The sequence below is a fragment of the Caretta caretta genome, chromosome 4, assembly GCF_965140235.1.
Source record: "Caretta caretta isolate rCarCar2 chromosome 4, rCarCar1.hap1, whole genome shotgun sequence".
In the NCBI taxonomy this organism is placed as follows: Eukaryota; Metazoa; Chordata; order Testudines; family Cheloniidae; genus Caretta; species Caretta caretta.
In genome coordinates, this window is record NC_134209.1 from 130,566,296 (window position 1) to 130,581,079 (window position 14,784).

Genomic DNA, 14,784 nt, shown 5'->3' on the forward strand with positions numbered 1-14,784 from the left:
GAGGATGTGAGGGAGATTCCCAAACCTGAGTCATTCTTTTTAGGTGACAAATCTGAGGAACTGTCGCAGACTGGGGTGTCATTAGAGGAGTTGTTGGAACAAACTGATAAACTAAACAGTAATAAGTCACCAGGACCAGATGGTATTCGCCCAAGAGTGATGAAGGAACTCAAATGTGAAATTGCAGGACTACTAACTGTCATCTGTAACCTATCATTTAAATCAGCTTCTGTACCAAGTGACTGGAGGATAGCTAATGTGATGCCAATTTTTAAAAAGGGGTACAGCAGTGACCTTGGCAATTACAGGCTAGTAAACCTGACTTCAGTACCGGGCAAACTGGTTGAAACTACAATAAAGAACAAAATTGTCAGACACATAGACGAACATAATTTGTTGGGGAAGAGTCAACATGGTTTTTGTAAAGGGAAATCATGCCTCATCAATCTACTAGAAATCTTTAAGGGGGTCAACAAGCATGTGGACAAGGGGGATCCAGTGGATATAGTGTGCTTACATTTTCAGAAAGCCTTTGACAAGGTCCTTCATCAAAGGCTCTTAAGCAAAGTAAGCTGTCATGGGATAAGAGGGAAGCTCCTCTCATGGAGTGGTAACTGATTAAAAGATAGAAAACAGAGGGTAGGAATAAATAAATGGTCAGTTTTCAGAATGGAGAGAGGTAAATAGTGGTGTCCCCCAGGGGTCTGTACTGGAACCAGACCTATTCAATATATTCATAAATGATCTGGAAAAAGAGGTAAACAGTAAAGTGGCAAAATTTGCAGATGATACAAAACTACTCAAGATAGTTAAGTCCCAGGCAGACTGCGAAGAGCTACAAAAGGATCTCTCAAAACTGGGTGACTGGGCAACAAAATGGCAGATGAAAATCAATGTTGATAAATGCAAACTAGTGCACATTGGAAAACATAATTCCAACTATACATATCAAATGATAGGGTCTAAATTAGCTGTTCCAACTCAAGAAAGAGATCTTGGAGTCATTGTGAAGAGTTCTCTAAAAACATCCACTCAACGTGCAGTGACAGTCAAAAAAGCTAACAAAATGTTAGGAATCATTAAGAAAGGGATAGATAATAAGACAGAAAATATCATATTGCCTCTATATAAATCCATGGTACGCCCACATATTGAATACTATGAGTAAATGTGGTTACCCCATCTCAAAAAAGATATATTGGACTTGGAAAAGGTTCAGAAAAGGGCAACAAAAATTATTACGGGTAGGAACGGCTGCTGTATGAGGAGAGATTAATAAGACGGGGACTTTTCAGCTTGGAAAAGGACAACTAAGGGGGGATATGATACAGATCTATAAAATCAAGAGTAGTGTGGAGAAAGTAAATAAGGAAGTGTTATTTACTCCTCATAACACAAGAACTAGGGGCCACCAAATGAAATTAATCGGCAGCAGATTTAAAATGAACAAAAGGAAGTATTTTTTCCACACAACGCAGAGTCAACCTGTGGAACTCCTTGCCAGAGGATGCTGTGAAGGCCAAGACTATAACAGAGTTCAAATAAGAACTAGATAAATTAATGGAGGATCAATGGCTATTAGCCAGGATGGGCGGGGATGGGGTACCTAGCCTCTGTTTGCCAGAAGCTGGGAATGGGCAACAGGGGATGAATCACTTGATGATTCCCTGTTCCTTTCATTCCCTCTGGGGCACCTGGCATTGGCCACTGTTGGAAGACAGGATACTGGGCTAGATGGATCTTTGGTCTGACCCACTATGGCCATTCTTATGTTAAAACACTAAGCCTTTTTCATGGCGAAACTCCCCTCTTTCAGTTGTTTTTTAGACAGTGAATCCTAAGTGCCATTTATTGCCTTATGAAGCATAACTACAATTTGTCATTTTGGACTTTCAGTTTCAAATTCAGCTAACAGATTTCTGAATATGTTTGTCCATTTCTGCCATTTTGGAAAGAATCGCTCCTTCCTGATATTTACTAAATGCTGGAGAAGTAGCTAAAGCAAATGGCATGCTGCCTTCTTTCTCGCTCAGATTTTCCAAGTTATTTTTTACAATCTCTCTATTACTACTTGATCTAGTAGTTGTCTTTATAATATTTGTTATCAGACTTTTGACTAAGTTCCTGTTGTTTTTCCTTTTCAGTTATATATATACACATCTTTATTACAGCAGATGTTGAGCTGTTTTCCTATCAGGTCATCTACTCCAGTCCCCTGCACTCATGGCAGGAATAAGTATTATCTAGACCATCCTTGACAGGTGTTTGTCTAACCTGCTCTTAAAAATCTCCAATGATGGAGATTCCACAACCTCCCTAGGCAATTTATTCCAGTGCTTACCCACCCTGACAGTTAGGAAATTTTTCCTAATGTCCAACCTAAACCGCTCTTGCTGTAATTTAAGCCCATTGCTTCTTGTCCTATCCTCAGAGGTTAAGGAGAACAATTTTTCTCCCTCCTGGTTGTAACAACCTTTTATGTACTTGAAAACTGTTATCATGTCCCCTCTCAATCTTCTCTTCTCCAGACTAAATACACCGAATTTTTTCAATCTTCCCTCAGAGGTCATGTTTTCTAGACTTTTAATCATTTTTGTTGCTCTTCTCTGGACTTTCTCCAATTTGTCCACATCCTTCTTAGTAGTGTGGGGCCCAAAACTGGACACAGTACTCCAGATGAGGCCTCACCAATGTCGAATAGAGGGGGACGATCACGTCCCTCGATCTGCTTGCTATGCCCCTACTTATACATCCCAAAATGCCATTGGCCTTCTTGGCAACAAGGGCACACTGCTGGCTCATATCCAGCTTCTCGTCCACTGTCACCTCTAGGTCCTTTTCCGCAGAACTGCTGCCTAGCCATTCGGTCCCTAGTCTGTAGCTGTGCATTGGGTTCTTCCGTCCTAAGTGCAGGACCCTGCACTTATCCTTATTGAACCTCATCAGATTTCTTTTGGCCCACTTGAGGCCTAATGGAGCAGAACTTCTCATGTCTTGCTTAGACTCCTGCTAATACATCCCAGAATTATGTTTCCTTTTTTGTAACAGTGTTACAACGTTGACTCATATTTAGCTTGTGATCCAGTACAACCCCCAGATCCCTTTCTGCAACACTCCTTCCTAGGCAGTCATTTCCCATTTTGTATGTCTGCAACTGATTGTTCCTCCCTAAGTGGAGTATTTTGCATTTGTTTTTACTGAATTTCATCCTATTTTCTTCAGACCATCCAGATCAGTTTGAATTTTAATCCTATTCTCCAAAGTACTTGCAACACCTCCCAGCTAGGTATCGTCTGCAAACTTTATAAGTGTGCTCTCTATGCCATTATCTAAATCATTGATGAAGATATTGAACAGAACCCGACCCAGAACTGATCCCTACGGGACCCCACTCAATATGCCCTTCCAGCTTGACTGTGAACCACTGATAACTACTCTCTGGAAATGGTTTTCCAACCAGTTATGCACCCACCGTATAGTATCTCCATCCTAGATTGTATTTCCCTACAATATGAACTATAAGAAGTGGAGGATATGAAAGTAACACATGGGATTATAAAACTTTCAAACTTTTGTTGTTTTTGTGGTTTTCCCTAGTTGTTTCTTTCCAATTTTGTTACTCTCAAAATGACTGGTGTGTAATAGATCTTGTGAGGGGCAATGAAAGCCAGCAGGCTACCTCACCAGCTTGTGCACAAAAGAACACTCTCCAGCCACAGGATTTCAATTTCCTTCCTTCAGAACTTCAGTTTTATTTCTTTAAATAAAACTGTTTAACACAAGTTCAGCATCTCACTCATGTTTCTTCCCCGGACCCAGGGTCTTCTGCAGAAGCCTGTCTATTCCCTGCAGCTCTTACACTCCATCCTAGCCTGCTCCCTGAAGGTTTCACTCCAGAAGCTCTATTTCCCTGCAGCTCTTACACTCCATCTACCTGAGAGTCACATATGAAATGGGTTCTGTCCCCTGATCTAGGGACTCCTGCAGGAGCCTTCCTATTCCCTGAATCTTTCACTAACAACTAATGTACTTACTGGCTCTTATGAAGACCAGGTGATCTTCAAGGTATCACCTGATCCCTGGCCTCACAGTATCCACTGGGGTCTAAGACCAACTCCCTGCGATAGAGAATGTCTGAAAATTTGAACATATAGGGCCTGATCCAACTCCCAAAGTCAAGTTCGTGGAAAGACTCCCATTGACTTTAATGGGAGCTGGCTCAGGCCTATATTTGGATATTTAATACTTGCACATGTTTGAGGATATAGTCAAGGAAAGGACACTTTTGTTTTTAAAGGCCAAATTTTTCCCGGAATGTGCTCCTAGGATCCAGGGACGTCAAAAGGTACAACACAGTCCTAAACCTCAACAATTACTGTAAAACACTCAGTTTATGGAACATGAAGCAATTTCAATAAAACGGGAAGTAAAACATGAATTCTGAGTGAAAAGGAGGAGAAGGGTGGCAGGATTTATGAACCCTAGGGGATTAGGGTTGTTCTGTCAATCAACCCGTTCAGCAAGAGCTAGACCCCTACTAAAAACTGCTATGCAAATTCTGGTGGCTTATTGAGAAAGACATGGCATGTTGAACTCCATCAAGATATGAAAAGGAGAGACGACGCTCCGGTCAGAGGGAACTAGAAACAAGAATGGACAGACCCTGCAGTAAATACTAGGAACAGCCAATTCTGGGGAATAAGCTTTGGCTAAAATTTATGTTCTGTTATAATTTGAGTTACCAGAAAAGCCAAACAGCAGGAAAGGGGGTAAATTTGACTTTACACAGCCTGGGTAGATTTTATTTGGAGCAGGAGGAGACCACCACTGTCCACATAGGGATTTGGAAAAGTACTCAGAGGAATGGTGGACATCCCTTTCACCAAGTTTCTACAAGCAGAAAATTCCACTGAAATCAATGGCACTGTGCTGATTTCTGCAAGCAGAGGGTCTGGCCCAGAATATATTGCCAAGGAGGTTTGCTGAGAATCACAGCATCCTGAGTAAAAGTCACTCAGCACACTGTGTTCAGCTGATGTCACTGCTCAGTAAAATGCTACAGGATTTATGGTAAACGAAATGAAGCTCAGAACAAATAAAAAGTAGTAAGCGATGCAAGTTTATGCAACTGCATCTACCATACGTCACCTATTAAAATATGGTTTTGAGGGTAATTTGACAGCAGCATATGAAATATGCTTTACATAAAGATAAATGGTCATAAAGGAAATGGAAATGAAAAGATCTGAAAACAGCAGTATTTTAATGCAATCATAGATCCATGCCACACACATAGTACCCTGAGGGTCAGCCTTGGGCAAAAACATTGAGAAAAATCAAAATACAAAGGCAATTCAATAGGAAAGATTTAATATCAAAAGAGAATATGCTTTGATGGCCCTTTAAAACAATACAGAAATAACCACAGTGGGCAAAATCAGGTAAACGGTCACTGAGGCAGGATTTGGCAAAATTCCCAATTGCACAAAAAAGCGATATACTTAAGGTTTCACAAATAACCAGCATGGAACGCTCAGGACTGCTGGCTGGCCTATTGCATTTACAGACATCACGTTTGTTGAGATCTGCACAATATCCTGCAAATGGCACTAGTGAACCCCGTCTGCAGGCAGGCACACTGCAAAACCAGTTTGTCTGAAAAGTAAAAAGGCAAATCCAGACTGCATCAAAAAGACACTGTTTCTCATGCTCAATCCTGCAAACCCTTACAATCGAGCAGTGTTTTGGCCTACTCATGACAGTACAGTGAGCACTGTGTAAGGGCTGGCCCAAAGAGATTTTCTCAATGACATGTACAGCATGGTAGATTCAATCATGTTGACTTATTTATAGATAATTAAATGAACTTGTTCTGCCAGGCACCTTGGGCCCGATCCAACTCCCATTCACTAAATGTGTGTCTTCCAATTATCTTTAATGAGAACTGCAGAAAAGATGGGCTAGATTCACTCCTGGTTTACAATGACTTCAGCCAACTTATGTCAGGGCCCATGACAGTGAACTTTAGTTCAGTTCAATTCTCTTTCCTCCAAGTCAACTTTAGTAAGATAAAGATTTTAAGACAGGATCAAAGTAACAAAGGTCACTGGTAACAACCAAAAGAGGTTTCCCAGCTTCCAGCTAGTTGGGAGGGGATACAATAAGCCCTTTCCCCTAGGTATCCACCAGTATGGTAGATTCCCTTTTGCTTTTATAGCTCCTTCCCAGGGCAGGTTCCTACCTGTAACTCCTTACAGGCTGTAAGTTAAGGGAATCGTACAGCCACATGGCTTTATTCACTAAACGACAAATAGATTGTTTCTAAAAAGAACTACTTACTTCGCAGGGCCTGGACGAGGAAAGTGCTATTGCTGCCAGCAGGGGGCAGTGAACACTTCTGGCAGACACACTCTTTCCCATTGAAAGTCACCCGGTCCCCAGGAGGAAAAGGCAGCCTGCAGCAGGAAAAATGAAAACATGACAAACAGAAAATCCTCACTTCCCTTACTGAGGTCAGACATCACTTTCCTTACAGGAACCAATCATTTTTTGGTGGGGAGGGAGCTGTGTGTGTCTTTTCATTCACGTATCCAATACTTTTCATTCACACATACTTTTCGTTCACACATCCAATCATCATCACCGGGAGGCTAAAATATCAAAGGTAAGTAGCAAACTGGCAACTTCGATGCATAAGCTAAAGCTACGCAGAGAAAACTTACCCAAGACAGGAGAAAATACTCAAAAGCCAAGGCAAAGTCCAGGTTTCAGAGTAACAGCCGTGTTAGTCTGTATTCGCAAAAAGAAAAGGAGTACTTGTGGCACCTTAGAGACTAACCAATTTATTTGAGCATGAGCTTTCGTGAGCTACAGCTCACTTCATCGGATGCATACCGTGGAAACTGCAGCAGACTTTATATATACACAGAGAATATGAAACAATACCTCCTCCCACCCCACTGTCCTGCTGGTAATAGCTTATCTAAAGTGATCATCAGGTGGGCCATTTCCAGCACAAATCCAGGTTTTCTCACCCTCCTCCCCCCCACACAAATTCACTCTCCTGCTGGTGATAGCCCATCCAAAGTGACAACTCTTTACATAATCAAGTCGGGCTATTTCCTGCACAAATCCAGGTTTTCTCACATCCCCCCCACCCCCATACACACACAAACTCACTCTCCTGCTGGTAATAGCTCATCTAAACTGACCACTCTCCAAGTTTAAATCCAAGTTAAACCAGAACATCTGGGGGGGGGTAGGAAACAACAAGAGGAAACAGGCTACCTTGCATAATGACTTAGCCACTCCCAGTCTCTATTTAAGCCTAAATTAATAGTATCCAATTTGCAAATGAATTCCAATTCAGCAGTTTCTCGCTGGAGTCTGGATTTGAAGTTTTTTTGTTTTAAGATAGCGACCTTCATGTCTGTGATTGCGTGACCAGAGAGATTGAAGTGTTCTCCGACTGGTTTATGAATGTTATAATTCTTGACATCTGATTTGTGTCCATTTATTCTTTTACGTAGAGACTGTCCAGTTTGACCAATGTACATGGCAGAGGGGCATTGCTGGCATATGATGGCATATATCACATTGGTGGATGTGCAGGTGAACGAGCCTCTGATAGTGTGGCTGATGTTATTAGGCCCTGTGATGGTGTCCCCTGAATAGATATGTGGGCACAATTGGCAACGGGCTTTGTTGCAAGGATAAGTTCCTGGGTTAGTGGTTCTGTTGTGTGGTATGTGGTTGTTGGTGAGTATTTGCTTCAGGTTGCGGGGCTGTCTGTAGGCAAGGACTGGCCTGTCTCCCAAGACTTGTGAGAGTGTTGGGTCATCCTTTAGGATAGGTTGTAGATCCTTAATAATGCGTTGGAGGGGTTTTAGTTGGGGGCTGAAGGTGACCGCTAGTGGCGTTCTGTTATTTTCTTTGTTAGGCCTGTCCTGTAGTAGGTAACTTCTGGGAACTCTTCTGGCTCTATCAATCTGTTTCTTTACTTCTGCAGGTGGGTATTGTAGTTGTAAGAAAGCTTGACAGAGATCTTGTAGGTGTTTGTCTCTGTCTGAGGGGTTGGTGCAAATGCGGTTGTATCGCAGAGCTTGGCTGTAGACGATGGATCGTGTGGTGTGGTCAGGGTGAAAGCTGGAGGCATGCAGGTAGGAATAGCGGTCAGTAGGCTGGAAACGCGGTGACTGGTGACTGATAACCACCAATATCAGTCTTGGAATTGAGGGAGAGCTAGAATCATTTGTTTTTAATGAATATATACAAGTGTAATTGCTTTTGCAGAGACTACACCAGGCTGTTAAAATGTTGAAGAAAGCTATGAGTTTTCTTTTTGAAAAAAACTTTTGAAAAATGTAATCCTGACCAGCTCTGATCATATCGAAGCTCTCCACTGAATCAATTTATTCAGAAATCAAATGCTTGCAAATACTCCTTGGAGGAAATATACCACAATTAAAGAACCGGATGCAAGTGCATAAAGTTTCTTTTCCATTGAACTAGAGCTCTCTTTACATTTAATTAAATGGTTCCACCTATTAACATCTTCTCAACTAAAAGCAAATTTATTAGAGCATAAGCTTTCGTGAGCTAAAGCTCACTTCACCAGATGCACAGAATGGAACATATTATACACACACACACATACAGATACCTTGGAAGTTACAAACTGTGAGAGGCTAATTAGTTAAGATGAGCTATTATCAGCAGGAGAAAAAAAACTTTTGTAGTGGTAATCAAGATGGCCCATTCAGACAGTTGACAAGAAGGTGTGAGGATACTTATCTTAAGGAAAAAGAAAAGGAGTACTTGTGGCACCTTAGAGACTAACCAATTTATTTGAGCATGAGCTTTCGTGAGCTACAGCTCACTTCATCAGATGCATACCATGGAGTGCATTCCACGGTATGCATCTGATGAAGTGAGCTGTAGCTCACGAAAGCTCATGCTCAAATAAATTGGTTAGTCTCTAAGGTGCCACAAGTACTCCTTTTCTTTTTGCGAATACAGACTAACACGGCTGTTCCTCTGAAACCTATCTTAAGGAAGTAGATTCAATATGTGTAATGACCCAGCCACTCCCAGTCTCTATTCAAACCCAAGTTAATGATATCTAGTTTGCATATTAATTCAAGCTCAGCAGTTTCTCCTTGGAGTCTGTTTTTGAAGTTTTTCTGTTGCAAAATTGCCACCCTTAAATCTTTTACTGAGTGGCCACAGAGGTTGAAGTGTTCTCCTACCGGTTTTTGAATGTTATGATTCCTTGATTCCTGATGTCCACCGGTAGGAGCTGCAGCTCACGAAAGAAAGCTTATGCTCAAATAAATTGGTTAGTCTCTAAGGTGCCACAAGTCCTCCTTTTCTTTTTGCGAATACAGACTAACACAGCTACTCTGAAACTTCAACTTCTGTGGCCACTCAGTAAAAGATTTAAGGGTGGCAATTTTGCAACAGAAAAGCTTCAAAAAGAGACTCCAACGAGAAATTGCTGAGCTTGAATTAATATGCAAACTAGATACCATTAATTTGGGTTTGAACAGAGACTGGGAGTGGCTGGGTCATTACACATATTGAATCTATTTCCCTATGTTAAGTATCCTCACACCTTCTTGTCAACTGTCTAAATGGGCCATCTTGATTATCCCTACAAAAGTTTTTTTTCTCCTGCTGATAATAGCTCATCTTAATTAATTAGCCTCTTACAGTTTGTATGGTAATTTCCACCTTATCTGTATGTATATATCTATATCTATCTTACTATATGTTCCATTCTATACATCCGATGAAGTGAGCTGTAGCTCACGAAAGCTTATGCTCTAATAAATTTGTTAGTCTCTAAGGTGCCACAAGTACTCCTTTTCTTTTTGCGAATACAGACTAACACGGCTGCTACTCTGAAACCTGTCAACTAAAAGGCTACCTTTGTTAGATATTGCTTGTGCACAGAAACTAGAGAGGTTTGGGAAGGAAGAGCTGGGAAAATCACTTTATACTGCAGGGAATGATGAAGAGGGCTTATAACACATTTCTATCAGGGTGAAATTCACCTCATAGAAGGCTTATGTACCACTAAATCCCAAATGAAACATCAAAATATAACTTTAGTGGGTATTAAGTGGTGCATCGGCATAATGCATACCTTCTGCCCAGTGGTGAATTCCATCTGAGGGGTGTATTTCACTGAAATATAATTAAGAAAATTCTGTATTATATTCACCACCACCCCAATTTTTTTTACAAATTATGAAACAGAATATAAAAGGCTCTCTGAGAGATTTTTTTCCATATAAAGGCTTTATATACACTCCTTGCTAAGTACAGTAGACAGATTGGTTTGCTCCCAGAGTAGTATAAAAAACCTTCTTGGGGGGCAGAGAATGTTTCTTACTATGTGTTTGTATAGTATGTATAACACAGTGGGGCTATGATCTTAGCTGGGGTTCCTAGGACGTGCTGCAATACCAATATGAAATAATAAGAAAATATTGAAAACAGTGCATCTAATAGGAAGAGAAATCACTAACCACATCTCCATGTTTTACATATAATGCAAAGGAATGACTAATTACAAAAAAGGTGCCATCTTAATTGTAAAATGATGTACCTTAGTTTAATTCAAATACTGAGCTGCAGTACCATTGTAAATGTGAAATCCACTGTATAATTTTATTATTTTAATAAAATAGCAGACATTAAGGCCAGAAGTCAGCACGTTGATCTTCTAATGAAATTTCCTGTAAAACGAAGATCAAAGAATTTCGCCCAGCATTTTCTGCATCAAACTCACTAACTTCTAGCTGAGATAGACCATATTGTTTAGGAAGACATCCAAGCTTGATTTATAGACTCTGTATGAAGGAGAATTTATTACAGTCCTTGGTAATCTGCTCCAAATTAACCCCCCACCCTTACAAACAAAGATAACAGAACCCATTTTACAATTACACAAAAAATCTTCTGTCTTATTCTTGCATTCATATGAACAGCTACATTTTCGGAGCAAAATCATGGCCCCATTGGAGACAATGGGAGCTTTGCCATTGACTTAAGGAGATCATGATTTCACACCATAAACAAAGTTAAATCATCTAACTGAACTTTCTGCTTGGGAGTTTCAGTAAAATGGCAGGTCTCTCTGAGTGGCATCAGCACCAGTTACAGTTATGGAGGTAGTAGCAGGCATGTATAATAAATAAATTGGTTTGAAAAATTCCTACAAAGAAACACTCCATATATATATATATTTTTTTTTCTAATTTAGTAAATATTTATAAACTTTCTAAAGTGCAGTAACTAATGACAGCAGGCTTCCTTTAAAGAGGGGTGAGGACAATCTCCAAAAGAAGTTTCATTCATTTCTTCAGAGCCGAAGGATGGTGGACAAGCAACGGGACTTCAAGGGTGGGGTTGAAAAGCAGGAAACAACGAAGCTCTGTAGGACTTTGACAAAGATACAGAAGGCCATTTTCTTTCCGTCAAAAAAAAAAAAAAGCCTTCAAAATTGTTTGAAAGTTGAGAGAAGACATAAAAAGGAGTTTGCAGATATAAAGGGCAAAAGGTGGGCAGCAAGGCCCTGATTCAGTAAGGCTCTTGCCTTCAATGGGACAAAACTCACTTGCTTAAACTTTGGCATTTGCTTACGTACCTTGCTGAATTGGAGCCCAAATTTGATATCTACCATCTTTGACAGTATCCCTTTAATACCTGACTATCTTTTCTCTTTCACAAGCAACTAGGCTCATGGATTTACAAGCCAGCAAGCATGATAGTTCATGAGAAAGAGATAAAGGTCAGTTAGCAACGTTTTAGTTTTTTGAGCTCTTTAGCTTAAAGTCCACAACATGTACAGAACTGTAGGTTATGCACAAATGCAGATATGCTGTTTCTTGACAGTTCCACACAAACTCTTACCTACCAAATGCCTTTGGCTACAGGATTTCATTAGTTATTCGCACTTAAGCATTCAGTGTGATTTCACGGTGGGGCAAGGGGTTAAATATATTTTTAAGCTAATGATTCTTGATTCGGTCCATGCAACACTCTGAGGTGACTTGTAGTGTCTTTTATTAGCATATTTTATCACTGTCACTTTCCTTACCAATGGATTTTGGTTTTAAACCAACTTCATAGATTATTCTATTTTCCCCCTCAACACAAACTCAAGCACTGCTCAATGTACATTTCTGATGGAGGCTTAATAGTAAGTAAGACTCCAGGGATCAAATCCTGTGCTGATTTATGCCTTGTACAACCACACAGACATGAAAGCTGTTGCACAGGATGTTAGTCAGGGCAGAATTTGGCCCAGGGTATTGAATACTGGGAACGAATGAGGCAAACATTGCTTGCTACAGGCCTCTGTACTTTATTAAATCCTAGACAGGCTGATTGAAAGGAACTATGAGAACGCAGAGAAGACTGCCTGACACAGAATGCACCAGGTATCCAGATATTCATAGATTATAAAGTCAGAAAGGACCAACGTGATCATATAGTCTGACCTCAGAATTAAAGGAGTCATAGTTCCCCCATTGGCAGGGCACCGCTAGTGTCCGGCACTGAAGCTGACCCCTAAGCCATCAAGCCAGTTGTGGCTGGGCATATTTAGCCAGAGTACCTAGGGGTACACAGTTTATGCAAGTGACAGAGACTGTCAAGATGTTTGCTTCTCCCCAAGAGGCACAGCAAACAATAATATTTATTTCTTAGCATGCATCACGTAAGTAGTTTATAGGGAAACTAATTAAATATCTGGGTGTTTCACTACACACACCAAATACACAAGTCCTTTGCTTCCTGAACTCCAGAAAAATCTTTATTTCTGTAAGAAATATGGGCAATGCCCATACAAAAACTAATGGCCAGATTTTCCAAGAGTGCATCCAACAGCTTCTATGCAGACACCCAAATTAAGAAGCCAGATCTGTAAAAGTGTTCAGCAGCTGGGAGCTTCCTAAATGGGAGCTAAGCCCTTTTACAATTCAGTATGATTTTGGCACGATGAGCACGTTTTATGCTCCGGATAGCTTCAGTTTTGACCTCAAACCTCCCATGGTCTCCTGCTCCCATAAAAAAAGAATTGGCTTTTCCTAGAAACAGCAGAACATTATAAACAAGGCCCATGCCAACTCCCCTGCCCCAGGTTGGTTCACTCATTTTCTATGAACAAAAACAAGCGACTCCATTCTACAAGGTGCACTGTTGCCTAATTGTGTATGTCTAACTGCCCCTCTGCCTACTCATGGTGAGTTGGTTAATTTCTTGTAGGTATTAGAAGTAAAAGTGGGTCTTGAGGAGAAATTTGAAGGCGGAGAAGGTAGTATTAGTCTAACAGCTTAATTCAGGGAGGCCATTCTTTACTTAATTTACAAAGGAAACCTCTTTTTTGCTTTACATTTGGATTGGCACTAATAACAATGATTAATGAGTGACTGCACATCTGGCCCATCTCGAACATTGGCTCTATTCATTTCCACAGTGGCTTTGTTCCATTTCTGTTGTTATTATACACCTACAGAGGGGCTTCCTAATCTTTGATGAGATGTGAAGACTCAGAATTCAGAGTCCTATAAACCATACATGGAATTGTTTGTCTTTGTACCTGGGTCTCTGCACCATAGTTTATCCTCCAATTAAGGGCAAGTTAACTGCTTCTTTTCTCTCCACAGAAAGCATTGTCTTCCACGACTTTAGTTACTAGTATTTATGGAGGAAGTGTGACTATATACATATAGTCTTCACAGAGAGAATACAGATCATCACAGGTAGTGTTTTTGTCTTTCTTTTCTAGGGGCAGAGGTTGAGATAAGTCTTTGGGATCCCCTCCCCCTCTCTCAATGCTCTGTCTCACAGCCCTGCCCCACAGCAATCTTTTGAACGGCTTCACTAAATCTCAACCTCTAGTGGCACAGATGACATAGCTTTTACTATGGACTGTTAACAGCTTGATGCCCTGCCTCCTCCCCTCAGGGGAAATGTCTTTGGGAGCTTCAGTGGCCTACAGCCCCTTCTAATGGAAAGAAGGATGGGCCAATGGTTAGGGCACTAGCTTAGGACTTGGGTTCTATTCGCTGCTCCGCCACAGACTTCTTGTGCAATCTTGAAAAATTTACTTAGCCTCCCTGTGCCTCAGTTCCCCACCTGTAAAATCGGGATAACAGTACTTCCCAACCTCACATGGGTGGTTGAGAGGATAAATACCTTAAAAGATTGTAAAGTGAATTGAGAGCTACTGATTGGAGCCAGATATATTTATCAGAGCAGCCATAAAAATAAAGCTGCTCAGACACCATTGGAATTCAGTGGAATCAGTTGTTCTGCAAATGTTTGAATTTATTCTCTTACTCTTCCATTCATTCCTAGTTATAGGCAATAACATCAGCAGGGAATAGTTGGACTGGGCTATAGCAATAGCATAAGCCATCACTTTTTGCAGTCAGAGAAAATATGCAATTTAGAACCTGCATTTGTGTAATTAAGAGCCATGTGGTCAGAGCAAGATAGAAGGAAACAAGGATGCAAGACATTAATTCCATTATACTGTTTTTCATAGAACCAAGAAATGCAGGGCTGGAAGAGACCTTGAGAAGTCATCAATCCTAGTCCCCTGCATTATGGAAGGACCAAGTAAAAAACCTGAGCCTGGAAGGACCCAAATCTACAACCTTTAAATGTCCTCAAAGCCCTAACATGCCAACGTATTACCTACTGCACTATTTTTAATTCTCACTTTTCACATATACAATGTCTGTTACTTCATTTTATTCTACTCACTGA

The 14,784-nt window shown here is 40.7% G+C and overlaps 1 protein-coding gene across 16 annotated transcripts in view; it reads right to left on the reverse strand.

Moving 5' to 3' along the window:
* Window positions 1–14,784, reverse strand: part of ABLIM2 (actin binding LIM protein family member 2) — a 214,829-nt gene that overhangs the window by 122,310 nt on the left and 77,735 nt on the right. For 15 of the 16 annotated variants that reach the window (XM_048848971.2, XM_075128053.1, XM_048848965.2 and 12 more), the window contains one exon: window positions 6,340–6,455. In XM_048848971.2, coding sequence (XP_048704928.1) covers window positions 6,340–6,455 — 116 coding nt within the window. Of the gene's footprint in view, window positions 1–6,339; window positions 6,456–6,722; window positions 6,743–14,784 lie in introns of those variants that run through there. The other variant, XM_048848977.2, reaches the window with a different exon arrangement.